General features: G+C 43.6%; 1 protein-coding gene across 2 annotated transcripts in view; it reads right to left on the reverse strand.

Annotated features, from left to right (window-relative positions):
- Positions 1–2,544: 2,544 nt before the first annotated feature.
- Positions 2,545–19,866, reverse strand: part of ZCCHC14 (zinc finger CCHC-type containing 14) — a 67,166-nt gene continuing 49,844 nt past the window's right edge. For both annotated transcript variants that reach the window (XM_080646063.1, XM_080646062.1), the window contains 10 exons: positions 17,105–17,176; positions 13,681–13,790; positions 12,246–12,340; positions 12,109–12,163; positions 10,373–10,652; positions 8,849–8,940; positions 8,381–8,508; positions 7,096–7,236; positions 5,544–7,013; positions 2,545–4,193 (listed from right to left, as the gene is read on the reverse strand). In XM_080646063.1, coding sequence (XP_080502189.1) covers positions 4,138–4,193; positions 5,544–7,013; positions 7,096–7,236; positions 8,381–8,508; positions 8,849–8,940; positions 10,373–10,652; positions 12,109–12,163; positions 12,246–12,340; positions 13,681–13,790; positions 17,105–17,176 — 2,499 coding nt within the window. In that variant the 3' untranslated portion in view covers positions 2,545–4,137. The remainder of the gene's footprint in view (positions 4,194–5,543; positions 7,014–7,095; positions 7,237–8,380; positions 8,509–8,848; positions 8,941–10,372; positions 10,653–12,108; positions 12,164–12,245; positions 12,341–13,680; positions 13,791–17,104; positions 17,177–19,866) is intronic.

A 19,866-nucleotide genomic window follows, 5' to 3' on the forward strand; every position in this document is an offset into this window, starting at 1 on the left:
GCTGGGAAGGCAGAAAGGATTGACTCCCTAGTTTAGAGATCAAGAATTGTGAATTATATGAAAAGATGTGTGCTTCATATTTGAGGCAAAGACCTAAAATGAAACCGTTTTTATTTTCATTTTTTTTATTTTCAGTACATTAAATTTACTCATAAAAACATTCTAAAAATGTACAATTTTTCCTTTTTAACAAAGTATAATAAAACATAAAAACCCCAAAAACAATACTTGACATTTACAATTCAAAATCAAATTAGCAGAATATTAAATATTTACAAAACTATATTTTTAAAAAATATTTATAAAGTTACATGCAATTTTGTAGAACTGACAAAAGAATGGCTCAAAAATGGGAGACTTTTCCTTCATTCCTAAAAAGAAAATATGTTCAATAGAAGCTGTGAAGATTCTTAAGTATACGAGGTCTTCAGTTTCAGTACCAAAGCCTTTGTCTTTGTGCATGTAAAAACTTACCCATGTGAGGGGCCTGTTACAATACCCGACTGGCACGCCCCTCCCTCCACTAACAGTGTAGTAACATTGACCTTTGGACTCAACCAGCACAGTATTTAGTTTTGTGAATGTAAATTAGAGATACTTTCTTTCATAGCCTTGGGACTTGTCAATAATTGAGCCTCTTCAGAACCCATGGCTTTAAATGTCACCTGACTCATTCTTTGGGAGTCATCTGTACTTTGGAAAGGATGGCCAATGGGATCAGGTTCCACAGGCCCTTCCTCTGAGATAGGGGGTCAAGCTGAGCAGAGACATGGTTTCCCTTATAACCTTTAAGACTCTTCAATGGGTAACACCATCAGTAAAACTAGCAAGGCATCAAATAAACCACCATGAAAGTAGGAGTGACAAAATGATAGGGAGTGAAGAGGGGAGGGTGCAACCCAATTCCCGCTTGTCAAGTGCTCACTAGAGACACTGGAGTGAGTGAATGAGTGCAAGCCTCAGTCAGCCTGTGCTCAAATAGGGAACACATTACAGTTGTGTGACGTCAGGCAAAGTTACTACCACTGCTACTGCGCCTCCATACATAATGTGTAGTGTAAACTAACTGTTGACTTCTTGTGATAAAGGACTTAATAGAATTCTAAATATAGTGAATTAAAATACTCAACCTACGAACTACTATATTAACAAGCTGACTCCTGTAATCTTTTGGAGATTATATAGATAATGCTGGTTTTTTAAAATACCCAATCACATACCGGCTTTCTAAAAATAAATTTGTTTTTTTATTAGAAGTGCTAGCTCCCATTTCCTCAGTGCTCTTTAACAATTAGGAGTTTTAATGTTTAAACATTTTCCTATTTTCAGTATGACCATGAAACAAAAATTAGAAAATAAGGTAGAAAATTGACAGTTTTGCTTTAAAAAAAAGGTGAAATAGTTGTTTCATCCCAACATTGTATTCTACTTTGATCTGTACATTCTACTTTCCCCATTCTTGAAGATAAAAATGGGGTTAGAAACTTTAATATATGACAGACTACATAAAGCAAAGTGGCTGGTGCCACACCTACCTGGTTGCCACAGCACTTGGAAACAGCCACGATTTCAGGAAAACGACTAAGTAGTTGAAAGGATCAGTCTGATCTGTGTTTCTAACGTGAGGACATCTTCTGAGGAAATGCAAAATGCTCTTTTAGGCCTACTGACTTGGGTTGCCTTCGGAGAGAAATTCATCAGAGATAATGCTGCTAGCAAATATTCCCAAGGCCAAGTATGCGATTCACTTGGGAAGAGATCTGATGGATCAGCAGCTTTGTGGCCTGTGTACCTCATATTTACATTTTACAATTCTCAACTTGGAATGACCTCATTGGAAATGTCACACCACACACATACTTTAAAAGAAACTGGGAATTTTTCTAAGACCTTTGATGACTGGAACACAGCCACACAATGTCTGAACTTATTTACCTCAATTTGAAGGTCATACTTCAAAGTTTGTTTTAATTTTTTGTTGTATTTAATGCTAACCTCTAATGTTTACCAAAATAGTTATAAGGGTGACAAAAGACACTTTCATTTCCAATACTGACCATTAAAACAAAGAAACCTAAATATGACTTTTTTCTTTTGTTATGAGTCAGTTTTCCACAATTTCACTGTGTTGAAATAGGATTTATTTAAAATATTTCTTTGTTTAAAAAACCAAAAAATTTAAAAGTTTGGCTTTCAGCACATATCCAGGCCACTGTAATGGCCTTCAGAAATATTAAAATCGTAAACATCAATGAACACTCTAAGTCTTCCTTTAACATAACATGACAAGTTCCAGTCTAATATTCTTTAAGGCAAAGTTGTGTCAGTTCTCATTATTTTGACATTTTTGTAGTGTTTATAATTTAAGAGATCAATGTAACATTCCCCCAAAAAACTGTTGTAAGCATCAGCTTTGCTTAAAAACTGTATGTAATAATACTGTGTTACCAGGAAGAGATATAAGAATACAGAGGTCTGTCAATTCTGCATTGCATAGAAATAAAACTCTACTAAAATAAAACTCTAAAAAACTCTACTAAAAGCCTTCCATAAAAAAAAAAAAAGAAAATGTAACAACTTTCTGCTTTAGTTTCCAGGAAGCCAGGAAACTGATCTCAAAATTTCAAACTTCACATCACAATGCCTCAAATTCTAGAGTATTCTTTTTATTTACATCAATTTTGTTTGAGGCTGATTGTCCCATTTTAAGAATGTTCTGATTATTGTTTTCTCTTTTTAAATAAATATTCAACTGCAAAAATCCCTGGGTAAGGCCTTCCTGATTAATATTTTAATACTGAAGGCGTTAGCATTTAAAATAATATTTGAGCAGAAAATTCCCTTTAGACTTGAAGATTTAAGTTCCTAAATTTCAGATCAGAAAGCTCTCATTGCAATAGGGTGAAATTGAGAACTGTGTGGTGAGGACTTTATTTCCCACCTCAATAAAACTACACTTCTGCAGATCCTGTAGCTCTGTCCTGTTGGTGTGGTCTCTTTTAGAGTCTTATCATTTTCTATTGTAGCCTTCCAGGTTTTCAACAGAACTAATACAAAATAAGTCAACAGGAGAGAAAATTTCAAATCTTTTGCTCATAAATTACAGGACTGTATTATTGTTGAAATGTGTCTCAAGTGTGAATCTGTTAACAGTAAGCCTTGGGAAGGCTATGTGAGATTTTAAAAAACTTGAAAACTTTGCTAAGGATAGATAGCATCTGTTAGAGCCAACTCACAAAGGCCGTGCTGTTACTGTGTGTCTGCAAGAGTTCCTTTGTGGTGGAAGATGACAGGCCTCAAAGCTATGGAAGGACCGATAAAGAAGATATTCTCAAAGCTTTGACAACTAGGGATTTTCTGGGACTTGGACCCTTAGAAATTAAGTTGTTGCAAGTAACTATTTCTACTTAATAATGTAGTTTAAATTTATTTGCAGAAAAAATTAAAAACCTGAAACTGCTACAAAGTGTTTTACGGAGGGAAGTAAATACTAAGATCTCTGTTGTGTACAAAGTGACTAGCCTGCTGGTGCCAACTCTTTAAAGACAGATTCTCTGAATATCTTGCACTGACTGCTCTCAGGGAGTTTGTCTCCAGAACTGCAGAGATTGACATCAGTTTACATTCTTCTGTAGTGCAATCCCTAAAAAGCCCAGAAATTAGTGCCTAACCACTTTAGGAACAAAACAAAACAAAACAAAGGTGACATTTTCCCTCACCCAGGGGTGTCAAGAGTCCGACTGGTGGAACTCCACTTGGAGAACTCCAACCTTCAGTTCTCGATTCCGATCTCGCGTAGCTGCCCTGGAATTACGTGTGAGCCTAGAAGGACCAGTGACAGCAATGCTCTTCCAGAGACGAGAGGCCTCTGCATTGCCATCAAGGATGGAGGTGGCCAATTTCACCTGCTGTGGAGATACCCACTAGGCAAGTCCTGACATCAAGCTCCAATCTAGGATTTTGGCAATAAAACTGAGTTTGATGCACTCCTATGCTAGGTTTTCTATCCAGTCTAATAAAGTAAAGCACCTTTGGATTAAAAATATTAAGCTCAACAGCAACTAGACTTCTCAGTTTTGTATTTAATTTTCCTTATGTCTCCATGGCTTAATAGTGTTCTGTTGCCAGAGAAAAATATCAATCTGTGGAGTCCAGACTTTCTGCTGGAGGGGCATATTTCAACCTAAAAGTACCTAGAGAGAGGGAAAAAAAGAGATCAAATTTGAATCACTGTAGAATTACTACAAACAGCTGATCTGTCCAAAGTTATTTCCAGAGTCACTGGTCAAAATTCAGGTGCTGGGAATCTAGACCACCTGTTCTAACCACTGCCAACCCCCACTCTTCCACCCCACAATTGATGCAAATTTACTAGTTTTCTAAAAATCAGACAAGGGGTGAAATGACTGAAGTTACCAATCCATTCCTTGATTCTTTTTAGGAGTGCTTTTTCTGGGACTCCAACAGCACATAGCTGGTTGGCCATCCAGCATGCATCCTCTCGGGACATGCGTCCTCTGGGGACAGGGCCCCGTGCTCTGGGCTCGCGGCTTCAGGACATGCAGCACAATCTCTATCAACAGGGGTTGCCATAGCCCAGTTGCCCCACCTGCCACCAGACCTACTGAGTCTGAGCTGTTAGTCTTACAGTTCTCTAGGTCAGCAGTCGCCCACCGGACCGAAAGGCTGGTAACCACTGGTTTAAGGAAACCTTTGCAGCAGCAGTCGCCAATCGGTGGTCTGAGGTCCGAAAACTTGGTGACTGCTGCTCTAGGTGACTAAGATACATTGGCAGGTCTGGAAATCACAGGTTTAGAGCAACCCTCACACCTACAGAGATCAAGTGGCTTTTTAAGACCGCACAGTGAATAGTCACAGAGCTGGGACCAATTTTCCCAATGCCCGGTTTAATCATCTTTCCAAAACCAACAGCAAGAACGAATCCACTGTAATAAATACATCAACCATACATCTGAATTTGACTGAAGGAGACAAAAGAGAGTGAGTGGGAGAAAGGGGGGAAGGCAGAAGATGGTAGAGCAGTGAGATGCCATCACACACTCACATACACACACCAACAGCCATGGCACCCTGGAGGGAGAGCAGAAGTGGAGATACTGACTTCCACCCACAGCCTTTGAACTTGTGCTATATGCCCTAGGCTTTCAGCTAAAGGTTGGGGGTGGCATTAAATTGCTGATACTTGCTTCCCAGTCACATGGCAAGAAATAAGAGACCAAGGAGCCATCAGGCCAGAGCCCCTCTCCACTGCCAGCTCAACATGCTCTAGAATAAGAAGTATGATGAAATCATGAAGACACTCTTAGAACCAAAATAACCCACCTTTTGGGGGCTTTAGAACCTACCAAGAATTTCATGCTTTTGCAAAGAGCATTTAAAAATTACTTTTTGCTTTAAAAAGAAGTTTACTATTATTTTCATAAACAGTAAGCCTTTGCCTGCACCTCTCTGGGCAGCGCTGCACTGCTAGCCAGTGTAGCCGGTCTGCCTCTGGAGCTTCACCGGCCATGGCCCGCCTTTACCTTGCCGATTGAAGTCCATGGACGGCTGCTTGCAGTCCTGAGCACGGTGACCGGTGGCCCCACAGTTGTAACATGAGAGATTGCCGCTCTTTTTGTGACTGGAACCATTGCTACTGCCCACCAAGCCCTGGGCCTGGTACACACCAGCTGCCCCTGCCATGAAGCTCTGCATGGGAGGGACGGTGAAAGTGGACTGGCTGCCCAGCACGGGCTCGGCAGGCACACTGCTGCCATATGGTGAGTGCACAACCGGAAAGGCGCTGTTGCCGTACTGCTGGGTGCCCACGTAGCCACTGCCACACACAGGGCTGAAGGGCAAGAAGGGGAAGGGGAAGACAGATGGCCCCGAGAACGGGTGCTGGAAATAGTTGGCGTAGCTGACGGTCAGGCCACCAGAGCCGCAGCTCCCGCTGCATCCACAGGATGTGCACACGACGCAGCCTGGTGGCGGGCCAGGTGAGGGTTGCGGGGGCGCCGACGGCTGCTGATGGTGGTGGTGGTGGTGATGGTTCTGGGCAGAGGCAGGAATGTTCCCGGGGGAGCCGCTGCCACTGCTGCTGCTGCTGCTGCTGTAGAAACTGCTTTCAGGGACTGAGGAGAGCGCAGGGCTGGAGCTGGGGGCCGGGCAGCTGGGCACAGTGGCCATGTTTGGGAAGGATGGGGAAGGGTGGCTACTGGAGGAGGCAGTGTTGCTGTTCGCACAGAAGCTGCCCTGCAGGGGGCCCACAGGCACACTGCTCATTGCAGAGAAGGCAGCTTTGGTGTTGGCTGTGTATAGAGCAGTCCGAGGGTTTATTATTGCAGGGGGCACACTGATCTGCACGTTATTAGAACAGGAAGTTTGTCCAGAAATGACAGAATCCGCAGGGACAGATGAAGACACCAGAAGTTTGATTGGTGGCCGAGCCACGTGGAAGACCGTGCTGGATGTTCCCACGGCAGCAGTGCTAGTCTCCACCACCAGGGCCGGCTGCTGGGCCGGCTTCATCACCCTGTCCAGTGCAGACGCATGGACAACTTTGGTGCGGGGACCAAAGGAGATAGTGGGTGACCCGGAGCTGCTCTCAGCAAGTCCAGAGAGGACCTGCATAGGCTGATGGGGGGCAGACGTGGGCAACACATCCATCATGGCATTGCCAAAACTCTTGTCCACTTTGATTCCACTTCTTGGTCCAGAGACTTTATTCCTTTCTTCTAGAGACAGCAGTGAGTGCATAGAAGACGAGAGGAGCTTCATGTCCGTGCCTCCCCTCTCTGATTTGTGCACAGAATTCAGCATTCTGATGGGTGCAATGTGTGAGGCTGCAGTCATCATCTGTGGAGGCAGGGGGTGGTGGCCTGAAGGGTTGGAGCCTGCCTCGTTCTGCACAGGGAGAACCTGGGCCGTGGGTCTGGCAGAACTCGAAGTGAAATGATTCAGTAGCATGACAGGCTTCTCCTTATCAGAACCCTCCATGTGCATCTCCACACCTAGATGGAAACAGAGAGGTCAGCACAGCCCCACAGCCTAGGGCAGAGGCAGCACCGCGCCAGTCATGCTGGGCATCCTTACGCCTGTCATTCTCCTCAGCGCTGTCTGAGCTCTCTTCCCGGGCCTGCACCCCCATCGGGCTGGGGGAAGAGCTGGAGCACTCTGAGGAGCTGCCTTCCCGGGCCGTCTGGTGAGGGGGCTGCTCCACTTCCACCCGCAGCGCTGTGGAGAAGGGACAGGTGATAGTCCAAAGGTGGCACCCAAATCCATGCGTTACAGAACTCCACCAGGGGTCTGCCCTCACCACCCACCTCCATGCAAACCTATCGCACACTGATTTCTTCACATCAATCCCAAGAAGGTAGGTACGGGTATTTCCATATTCAATAGGGCTCTGACATTCTTAGAGAACAAACTGCCCAAGGTGATGGCGAGTTATGTGGCAGATGCAAACACAGCGATGCTCTCAGCCAGATGTTCTAATGCCTCCCTCTACTCAAACACTAGAGAATGAGAAAAAAGGGTTCCCAAACCGGCATGGTGCTGCAAAAGGAGTCATCCACAAACACCCCATTTCATGAGGTTGAGGTGACATAGACCTTTTTAGTTAAATAACCACTTAGAAGATATTTACTATTACTCTTCATATTTCTGGTGTGGCTTGGTTGGTTGGAGCGTTGTTCTGTACACTGAAAGATTGCGGGTTCGATTCCCAGTCAGGGCACATACCCAGGTTTTGGGTTTAATTCCTAGTCGAGGCACATTTGGGAGGCAACCAATTGATAATTCTCTCTCTCTCCCTCCCCCACTGTGAAAATTGATGAAAGCATGTCCTTGGGTGAGGATTAAAAGAAAAAAGAAAGAAAACAACAGAGCAACTTATACAGGGGTCCTCAACCTTTCTCTGAGGAGAGGGAGAGGCAGGAGGAGGAGGGGAATAGTGGCTAAAAAATCAGATCACTGAAGCTTCAAGTCCCCAGAGCAGAAAGGGGGTGGTTAAGCATGGAGGAGACTTTCAAAGGGAACCTCTGAGGCAATGACTTAAACATGACCTCTGTGCTCCACCTAGGGGAAGAGAGAGGTTTTCATTTATTTTGTATAATTCCTACTCTTTCCTTCTCACCGTAGTAGTTTCTGGATCTAATTCTTTAGCCCAAACAACTTTAGGCAATTCACCAGTATCCAGCTTCTAAGCAAAATAACCCTTCTAATTTCCTATGGTAGAGACTACAAAAGCTAAAATAATGAATAGTAATTGTAAATACTAAAAGATATATATGGCAGAAGGGTGTATTATGAGGTCTAACGACTATCAAAAGGAACAGACTGCACTCCACGTGTCAAGGCTGACCCGGCTCTCACCTACCTGCAGCGTGGGGGCTTCGGACATTCTGCATGGGCCCTACGTGGCTTGTGGGGGGCACACGGGCCACTCCACTGCTGGTGACCGGGGGTGGGGCTGAGGGGTTCAGGCACCGTTTCTCTGACTTCTCCCTGTTATAATAAGAAAGCATGCAAACAAGCAAGTTTTAAATTCTGCTGAAAAACCTTCTCATGTTTCACAAACTCTGCATAAGTGCATATATTCTACACAAAGGTGACTTTCATTAAAATAATCTCCAGGGTGGAAAATATCACATTCTAACTAGTCAGATTCACTAGAAGAACCTTTCCTAGCAAACCTTTCCTAGGACCACATTCATAGAATTTTAAAAGCATTAAGATGTGCTAAGCAGTCAAAAGTGATCCAATCACTAATATGTAACAAAGCTCTAAGTCCTAACATCTGTTCAGCAGAAGCTAAATAACAGACATTTCACAACGTCACACTTACTTCTCCAGCTCCAGTTGCGTCTTGAGTTTTTTCTTTGCTCCCATGGTAAGGGATTCAAATTTATTTAGATCTTCTTCGGTAAGGCTCAGAAACTTCCATAGAAGAAATAAATTACAAAATTACTGAGAATTAGGATTCTGGAAACAAAGAACTTTGATTCCATTTCTAGGACATGCAAACAGACCAAAGAGTAGATAATAAAAGACTTGGGAAAACGAAAACATTTACTTGCTGAATGTTTTGGTATCCATAGTTCAAAAAACAAGACACTCATTTTGTGTCTATAAGGGCACCAGGCACCTCACAAGGGCTTGGTGAAGACCCATGCTGTGCAGGAAGGTGATGACAGAGATGCAATCTGTGGAAGTGCCCCCGTCCTCGCAGGGACACCCCCCCCCCCTTAAACGCAAGCATTTATCCTCCTGCAGACAGGAGGACAGTTTCTTTTAACAGCTCTTTTTTCTTGATATCCGGGACAACAGCAACTTTGTTGGGCAGCAAGTGATCCAGAAGGGCAGAGGCCATCAGAACGAACGCGGCCTTACACCAAGCAGACAAATGATGTTCTGGCTCTCAAGACAGTCCATGACCTGATTTGTGAGTGTAGCCATTTTAACTGATATATTAAAACTTCTAAAGCTGATCATGACCAGTGTTAGTAAAATCTATTGTTTCTAAGATCTATGAATCCTAAACCGAAACTATTACAAATATACTTAAAATTTGTTTTTTTATTATGCAGTAAAAGCTGAATTTCTAAGTTCAATTGCAGATTTTTGGACAAATGAAATTTTACCTAGATAAAAGCCACCAAGTCATTTTATCCAACAGGGGGAGCTCAGAGTTCAGACACCGTGTATAGGTCTAATTTAGTTTTATCATTGATACCAAGACTTAAGAAATTTGAGAATTTAAGAGTGAAATAATGCTCATCTGAACTTTCTATTGTAAAAAATAATTTCTATGTAGCACTGCTTGAAAGCCCTAAAATTCATCTATTCCTTTAGCTATTTGACCCTAAATCAAGCCAGATCATCAGAGAGCCACTTACTGGGACCAAAGTGTTTGGGCCCCTTGTACAACTGGCCTTCCTGAGCTGAGCACCAGCACATGCACAGGCCTATATGGAAGGACATCCAAGATGGGGATTGGGAGATGTGGGCACCAAAATTCACTATTTCTACCGATTGCAGGACTGATGGAGACATAATGTCCTTCTCATCACATAGAGTACCAAATTTGTGAGGACCCCAAACTATCTAAAAAAGCTGTTTGTTTGCAACCAATCCTGTTCCAGCTTTTGCTTCAGCAGCAGGCAACCTTCAAGTTCTAATCCACTGCCACCCTCCTGGGAGCATGCAGGACTTAGGGCATGCATCTGTAGGTGTTAAATTCCAGGCACTGTTATTTCCACAACACATACAGTTTAGAAACCCAACTGACTTCCTCTAGGAATGAGGTCGGAAGAAAGGTTACCTGGGAAAACAAGCAAATTCTACATTGCCTGCTTAGTAGCCAACGTACCTTCTCCATTGTAAGCTGTTTGAAGACGGGATAGTATTTGTGCAAACGCAGTTTCCTCAGCCAATCTAAAATCCCATTTTGCTCCTGGGTCTGAGGGGTCTGCAGACTGGAAGGCATTAAGATGGCAGGCGAGGTGTCCATCTGGGTCCGGTAGGCCAGCGCCGAGCCCCCGCCCCCTGTGTGGGAGCAATGGGGCAAGGCGGCTGCGCCAGCTGAGTGCTGCATGTGGTGCTGGGCGCCACTCTGAGAGGATGGGATGCCGGCTACTCCACACACAGGCCTGCGAGGACAGAGAACATGTGGTTTCAGAAGACCTCAGCCTTACTGTTAGAGGCATGCACAAGCCAGCTTCTCCATCCTGGATGCATCTGCAGTCCCATCCACTGCTCACCTCAGAGCCCTTTCAGCCACTTCTCCACCCCATCACTCCATCCCACTGAAGTCTGACGTCTATAGGCATGTATGTGTACATGCATGTATATGTATCTATTTGTATGATGTCTAAGAACATGTGTACATATGCGTTTGTATACACGTTTAAGAGTATGTATCTATGTGTGCACATATATGTGTATGTTCATGTGTGTGTGTCACAACTTGACTAGTTTGTTACTTTTATCACAGGATGATACTGACAATCATAAATTAAAACTGACTCCTAAATCTTGAATACTCAAATTAACCTTAAAAAAATAATAAATCCTAGAAGCTGGAAGGAACAAAAAGCATTCTACTTTCTGTCCTTGTCCCTTCCACCCTCAACTATAAACCCACATGGATTGACTATGTGCTCACTACATACCAGGCTGAGTGCTACGCAGTAAAGAAGAAAAGTCAGGTCTTTCCAAGACCTCATTAACTGCCTAGTTCTTCACACAACTGTGTGCGTGCACGCACGTTCTGTGATATCAGCCCATTAAAAATATCAGCTGTCAGACAGGCAGACAGCCTTTCTGTCACCTGAGCACTGCTACCATCGCTGTCCGGCTCACGAGAACAGAGGACCCCTACAGCAGCACTCTGGCATCAGGCCCACTCACCTGCTGGGAACTTGTATAAATGAAGATTCTCAGAAATTCTGGCTTCCTAGAATGAGCAGGGCCTAGACCAGCCGTGGGCAAACTACGGCCCGCGGGCCGGATCCGGCTGTTCTATCCGGTTCTCTTGCTCTCCCCTCCGCTCCTTTACTTTGAATTTATATTAGTTCACACAAACACTCCATCCATGCTTTTGTTCTGGCCCTCCGGTCCAGTTTAAGAACCCATTGTGGCCCTCGAGTCAAAAAGTTTGCCCACCCCTGGCCTAGACACTGGCACTTGTAGTAGGGGTCCTTGGGAATTCCAATTCCAGTTGCTTAGAGAACACTTGTTTTTTTTTTAGAAATCTTAAATTGGATGATCTCTATACAATTCTTCTCTCAACATTTAAAACTAAGATTAAGAATGACTTATTTACACACAACCAAAAGTAACAACGCTGATTTAAAAGGTGTTGGTTAGCCCAGCCAGTGGCTCAGCATTTGAGCATTGACCCAGGAACCAAGAGGTCACCTGTTCGATTCTCGGTCAGGGAACATGACCAGGTTCCGGGCTTGATCCCCAGTAGGGGGCATGCAGGAGGCAGCCAATCAGTGATGTTTCTCTCTAATCGATGCTTCTATCTCTATCCTTTTCTCTAAAAATCAATAAAAACAATTGGAAAAAAAAAAGGTGTTGGTTACATGGTAGAAGTCTCACCTTCCAGACACGCCCATCATGGTACCAACTTTAGAAAGGGAAAGGTTGCCAGGATCTGTGAGTTAAAATAAATATCATAAAATTTACAGACAATAAAAATATTCTTATTTTTATTTAATCACATTTTACAAACTCACTTGGACTTGGAAGCTGTTGGGTGGGAGATGAAGTGCTGAAAAATTTCTTAACATGGTCATTTTTCAGTATGTGAGAAGGTAATGAAGCCAAATACCTAAAAATTAAACCAAGGAGCTTATCAGTATTAAAATGGTATTACCACAGACTGGGAGAGAAATTTCAATTCCCAATTAAGAGAAATACATATTACAGAAAAAAATAAGCAGAAGTGCCTTAATCTATATTCACCTAGATTTAATTCAATTTAATCCTTATTATGAGTCACAGTTTCCCCATTCCCCTTTTCTTACTTGTATGTTATTACACTGTATGATCAAGTCTTTCAGGGCCTGAGGAGCTATAACGTGACCACAGTCAGTGGCATCACAATCACCGGGAACTGGCAGCCACTGTGCTGCAACTAGGTCTCAGGCGCTAAGATGTCAGGTCCCATTCTGGAGACCAGGCAGCAGGCCTGCCCCGCCCTGCACAGTTACAAAACCAGAATGCTAGGTCAGGATGCAGGGTCCAGAGACACCTGGCCCAGGAGACTTTTTGTTAGCACCTGGAACAGTCTGAACTTTCCACTATAGAGCAGAAATAGTAATCAGATATAATTTTATCAGATTGTCAAAATTACATTAAATGGGAGCATATACTAGTACGTTGATTTTTTATTTATTGATTGATTTTATAGAGAGAGAGGAGAGGGAGGGAGGGAGGGAGGGAGAGAGAGAGAAACATCAATTTGTTTCACTTATTTAGGCATTCATTGGTTGCTTCTTGTATGTGCCCTGTCTAGGGGATCGAACCTGCAACCTTGACATGTCAGGATAACTGAGCCACCCAGCCAGGGCAAGTAGCATATACTTGAAATTCCTTTGCTCATATTCTCAAAATCACAACTAGGTTATTAAGAGTCTTCAAACTGCCCATAACTGATGAATATCCCTAGAAACAAAGTAGAGATTAAAACCATCCAGAGTAGCCCTAACTGGTTTGGCTCAGTGAATAGAGCGTCCGCCTGCGGACTGAAAGGTCCCAGGTTCGATTCCAGTCAAGGGCATGTACCTTGGTTGCGGGCACATCCCCAGTAGGGGGTGTGCAGGAGGCAGCTGATCGATGTTTCTCTCTCATCTCATCGATGTTTCTAACTCTCTATCCCTCTCCCTTTTTCTCTATAAAAATCAATAAAATAAAAATAAATAAATAAATAAAACCATCCAGAGTAATGTACTAGTACAGTGGTCGGCAAACTGTGGCTTGCGAGCTGCGGTTTGCCGCTCTGTTGACTAATGAGTTTGCCGACCACTGTACTAGTATAACCTCAAGAGCTCCTCAGATGAACAGGCAGCTCATGTCTGGAACCGCCCAGCCTGCCCACACTGCAGAGGGCGAGCAGTCACCACCAGAAGGGCTGCTCCCTATGGCCCCGGGGTGGGGTGAAGAGCATACCTCAGGTCCGCTTCCAGATCCATGTGGTTTCGCTCTACATAAAACGAATCTGGGCCAGCTAAGCAAGGAATGAATTTCTCCAAATTTTCTTCAGGGTATAGCTGAGATAACTGAAAGAAATGAAAAAGCTGAGGAAGTATGTCACAGTTCATTTTAAAACCAAAATTTTTCCATATAAGAAAACACTTGGGTAGGTATTAGATGGTGATATCTGCTGGTATGATACAAAGTACTCTTCTATTAGCTACTTGGGATGTAGAAAACCACAAAACATCACACTCCCACCATAACATCAAGAAAAAGCTTCGTATTCTGCACATCGTACCTTCCCTTGAGCCCAGAAGAGAGCTGAATTGCAAGGTCACTACCTGAACTGATTTTCAAGAGGAACCATTCCTCCGAGGAGAGATGGGACACGTGAACTGTCAGCTGTGGCAGAGCACTAGGAGGAGGTGGCTGCCATATAAGCAGGTAGAAGAGATTGGCCAAGATGGACACATTCCCACAGGCTGAGTGTGACATCCATCAGCCAGGAGCCCAGACACAGAGGAGTGTACCCTCACTCCCAAGCTCTCTTCTACAGGCAGGAGACTGGAGAGCCTCCATAGGTGACACAGATGTGGGCTGGCTCCCCCTGGAGAACAGGGAGGAAACCATGTGCCTTTCCCTGGAGCCTTCAACCCAAGACAAAAGCCCTTAAGCTGCTAGGGGAGGAACAAGCCTGCTCTTGATTCCAGAGCCCAAGCAAAGACCCCAAGTTTCTGGGGAGGATGATGAAAAGATGAAGAATGGAACAAATTCAACAGGTTCATGAGAAGCAATACTTCCCTGCCTCTGGGCACAGGGTGGGAAGTCCTCCTGGCACAGGCCACTAGCCAAGATACCCTGCCTTGGAGGAAAGTAAAAGCAAAACACCTCTGGCCCGGAGGAAGGGGCCTACCGGGTCAAGGATCCTGCAACATCAAAAAGTGGAAGTCAAGCTGGTGCTGGGGGATGAAGGGGCAGGGATGCTGAGAAAGCCCCTGCCAAAGGCTTTGTGCCTGGGCCTAAGGCTGGACCAGGAGGAGGGAGAACCATCCTCCCACCTCCCCCAAGTCCATCACCAGGCAACAAGTAACAGCTGTCTCACGAGTGGGGGGTGGGGTTAAGGGGTCAACAGAGTAGGGAGATCTCTCTGTGCCACAGCCCATGAGACTCCTGAAAGCTGAGTGTGAAGCAAGACCACAGAGAAGAACCTTCCACACTCCAGGCCCCACCTGGGGCTCCCTACCAGCAGCCATTTGCTGGAGAAACCTGAAGCCTGTGGTACACTGAAGATAACCATAGTAACAACAAAACTCAAACCCACACCTGACTGGATCAACTCGAGGACCCCACTGAGGGCCTGAGAGAGCAGCAGCACTCCCATTTCCAGGCATAACACTATTTCCCTCAGTCTCTATATTTTCTAAACATGATTTCTAATACTCAATCAAAAATTGTAAAGCACACCCCCAAAAGGGAGAATAAAAACGTATCAAGATAATTATCAGAACCAGACTCAAAACCAACTCAAATGCTGGAACTATCAGACAGAGACTTTAAAATAACTATATTGCCGAGACTGGTGTGGCTCAGTGGATAGAGCGTCAGCCTGCGGACTGAAGGGTCCCGGGTTCGATTCCGGTCAAGGGCATGTACCTTGGTTGCGGGCATATCTCCAGTGGGAGGTGTGCAGGAGGCAGCTGATCGATGTTTCTCTCTCATCGATGTTTCTAACTCTCTATCCCTCTCCCTTCCTCTCTGTAAAAAATCAATAAAATATATTTAAAAAAAAAATAAAAAGAATATCAGCTCTGTTAAAAAAAAAGAAATAAAATAAAATAAAATAAAATAAAATAACTATATTAACATAATAAAACATTTAGTTAGAAAAAACGTGCATGCAAAGCCTGGCTGGCATGGCTCAGTGGTTGAGTGTCAACCTATGAACCAGGAGGTCACGGTTCAATTCCCAGTCAAAGGCCCATGACCGGGTTGCAGGCTCGATCCCCGTTGTGGGGCATGCAGAAGGCAGCCGATCAATGGTTCTCTCTCATCACTGATGTTTCTCTCTCTCTCTCTCTCTCTCTCCCTCTTTCCTCTCTGAAATCAATAAAATATATATTTTTAAAAACATGAATAACTGGGAAATTTCAGCAGAGATATGGAAAGTTGATTAAAAGACATGTCAAATGGAAAGGCTAGGGAAAAAGCAAAAAACAAAATAGAAATAAATAAAATAAAAACAAGTAAACTATGGTATCAGAGATGAAGAATCCAACAGGTTCGTTAGCAGCCTGGGCAGAGCTGAGGAGTAACATCAATAAACTGGAAGACAGAGGGCAATAGAAATTACCCAAACTGAAACAGTGCAGAGACTAAGAAAAACAAAAGCAACCCAGAGCTGCAGAGAACATCAAAGGTCCAAGTAAATGTAACGAAGTCCAGAAGAAGTGCAAGTAAGCGGGCAGAAGAAATATCTGAAGAGAAATAGACAAGATTTTTCCAAAATTAATGAAAGACAGCAAACCATATATCTAAGAATATGAGCCACTGTAAACACCCAGACAAAAGACCAATGCAAGCAGAGTCAGCATCAGGGAATCCAGAGAAACTGTTTTGTTTTGCCCTTTTTTAAAAAAAAAAAAAAACAACAAATGAGAGCTAGGCACAAAGGAGAGGAAATGCAGTGTTCTGAATGTTATAGAGGGAAAGTGAACTCCAAGGGAGGGTCAGTAATGCTAGAGAGCATGGCACTGTGGTGTTCTTCTGTGCTTGACTGGCCAAAAGGACAGGCAAGAATCAAAGAGCCTCCTGTACAAGCTATTAAAGTAGGATCCACCAACCGTGTTTTTTCCTATAGGATTATATCCTTGATTTTATAATGAAAATATCAGACTTTGGAGACACTTCAGATACAAGTAGCGTATGTAGGTAGGTAGGTATGCATGTACACATGTAAAGAGATGTTTATTTAGTAGTGGAACCTTTTGCTCAAATGATATTTGTTGCAACAATTTAAAAATAAATAGCAAAACCCAATGTGTAAAACAGGTAAAGGTGTGACTAGATGAAGCCTCTGACCACTGAGCGACCTGTACATGCCTCTCCCTCAGCCTCCACCAAGAGCAACCAAACCCTTGGTCATCTGTGTAGTTTCATCGTCTGCCTCAACTCATTCTCAACAAATAGAAGGAGCAGAGACTGTGGCACTGAGGGCCACATGTTTATTGCCATGCACCCTGTTAGACACAGCCCTTGGCCTGCCTCTGGACAGGCACGACTTCCAGGCCCTGCACTCACTATGCTAGCTGAAGGAAGCCGTCCACTGAAATCACTCTGCAGTACAACCAACCACAGGGGACGGGAGTCTTATTGTTAGAAGAGCCCTTAATCACCTTACCTTTGAAATAAATTCAGTCACTTCAGAGGAAGATTTGGTTACTGATGTTACTGAAGAGTCAGACCACAAGACCTTAAAAACAAACAAACGAACAAACCTTAAAAACAGACACCACATACGCAATTCACAGCAGGTTTGCCCAGGCATCTTTGCTGGCGCAGGTGCTGGGAACACAACAGGCCCTAGTGTATTGTGCACTGTGTGAACCGGAGCATTTACACATCCCTTGACTTGTTGGAGAAAGAGCATTCACCCAGGTCCAAAGCTTAACTTTGTGTTTTGTGCAATTGCTCAAATATCACCAAATTACTCAAGCATGGAGTCTAAGGTTTGCTCCTTAAAGTTCTAGGAAGTCACTGATAATTACGACTTGATGCCAGCAAACATCAGCTTCAATATCCTCTTCTCAGGTCAGTGTACATGACCCTGGATGCAAGTCAACAAAGTTACCAGAAATCAACCCATGCGTCCACACAGTAAGTGCTTGTATGCACCCCTGCCCTCAGGAATCTCACAGAACTGGGGGCCCAAGGGAGTAAATCCAGGACAGCAGGCCAGGGCATCAGTACTAAACAGCAGAGAAAAATCTTCCATGGTGGGGGAGTGTAGGAAGAATTCAGGGAGGAAACCTCAGAAAGGCTTTCTGGAAGTTCTACAATGCCTGTTATGCCAAAGACCTGACTATACATATGTGTTTTTCCTTGCCTGCAGGTATGACAATGGGCAGTTTTATTTCATTACTTCATAAGTGTCAGTCTCCCCAAACGGACTGTAAGCTCCTGGAGAAGAGGGCCGGGTCTTTTCTGTTTGTTTTCTCTCAGCATGTCTCACAATGTTTCCACCCACAGTGCTAAGTGAACTGGAGGGGAGGGGAACAGCACCCACAGACATCACCAGAGGGCTTTTCTGCGTGAGAAAAGCATGAGCTGAACTGGAATGGGAAAGTAAGAAGTCTGCTAAAGGAATGGGACAGACAAAGGGACAGAGTGAGATGAGAGGGAGGAAGGAGCCAGAACAAGAAGGTTTAGTTAAACCACGAAATAGAAACTTTACCCTAAAATCCAGAAGCCACTGGAGGATTTCAAGTCAGGAAATAAAATGATCAAATATATATTTTTTATTACTTAAAAAAATATTTTTATTGATTTTTAGAGAGAGAGGAAGGGAGAGAGACACATAGATGTAAGAGCAAAACATCAATGGGTTGCCTCTTGCTCGCCCCCTGCCAGGGATATCAAGCCCACAACCCAGTCACGTGTCTGACTGAGAACTGAACTGGCGACCTTTCAGTGCACGGAATGACACCCAATCAATTGAGGCACATCAGCCAGGGCCCCAGACGTATTTTATTACCCAAAATAAAGTATTATATTTATACTGACTTAGAGCAAACAGAGCTCAGAAATACTAAAAACTTCTGCTCCCCCCACTGGCTCTCATCATGCATGCTGAGGGGCTCCTTTGGCCTGGAAGGACTGTCATCTCCCTTCTTGCCTGTTGAAATTCACATAAGTCCCTTTTTATTTCAGCAGTTGTCACACCACACAAAAATTACCAAGGCGTCTGTTTCATCAAGCTCCCATTAAATACAAGCTAACTGAGGAAAAGGACCAGCTTCTTTATCTTTGAATTTCCAACATCTTCAGAAATTCACCAGCAAGGCGAGCACTATATTCTTTGAACAAACCTGCCCTGCCATCTAAAACCTGCCTAAACTAAAATGAAAATATCTAAACCTTTTGTGTCTAAAATAATCAAATTTGCCTGGCCAGTGTTGCTCAATGGTTGAGTGTCGACCCATGAACCAATAGTTCACTGGTTCGATTCCAAGTCAGGGCACATGCCTGGGTTTTGGGCTCAATCCCCAGTAAGGGGTGTGTGGGAGGCAGCCAATTGATGTTTCTCTCTCATCGATGTTTCTATTTCTCTCTCCCTTCCTCTCCCTCTAAAATCAATAAAAATATTTTTTTAAAAAAATAAATAAAATAAATCTTATGACAATATTAAAATGAAATTTGGTAGTGGTGTTGGAAGAAGCTGCTACCCACATAAAACACAAATAACATCTATGATTAAAGGTGAAAACTGTCTAGTCATTAGATGTTTTATTCAAAGCATTGTTGACATGTTGTGTTTTTCAAAGTAAAAGATGTGGAAAACTTTTTCCTTATAACTCTTACACTATGATAACAATCTGTTTCTAGTTTGAATCTTTTCTCTCCTTCCACATTCATATCACATGAATACCCCCTTACCAAATAAAACATGAAATTCAATACCCAAAAACTAAGGGTAGCATGGACAGACCATTTTCTGTTCAAATAGACAATTTGTATCCTCAACAATGATGTACTTTAACTGGATACAACCATCCTAGGTTCTCTGTTCCTGATATGTTTTCCTTTTGCTTCCAAATGGAGCTGATAATTTCGACTGTGGGCAGACAGGAAGTAAGGACTAGAAACAAACACTCAATTCCATGCTGAGCCCAGCAACCACTGTGTTCCACAGATGCAGAATTATTTCACCCTCACACCCTCTACCTCTGCCTCCCTTGCTTACCCATTCCCCTGAACAAGGTAAAGTGACAGGCCACAGAGGGGCATGGATATGAGAGAAAAGCCTCACATCACGCCACATGCTAGAGAGATGCATGCCTGGTCAAACATAAGGTGGCATCAATTGTAAGCTGCCCCATTATTTTACATACAAAGAAAACATGTTACCAATCAAATTATGGCACAGCATTTTCCTACCACTTA

This window comes from Plecotus auritus (genome assembly GCF_963455305.1).
Source record: "Plecotus auritus genome assembly, chromosome: 10".
In the NCBI taxonomy this organism is placed as follows: domain Eukaryota; kingdom Metazoa; phylum Chordata; class Mammalia; order Chiroptera; family Vespertilionidae; genus Plecotus; species Plecotus auritus.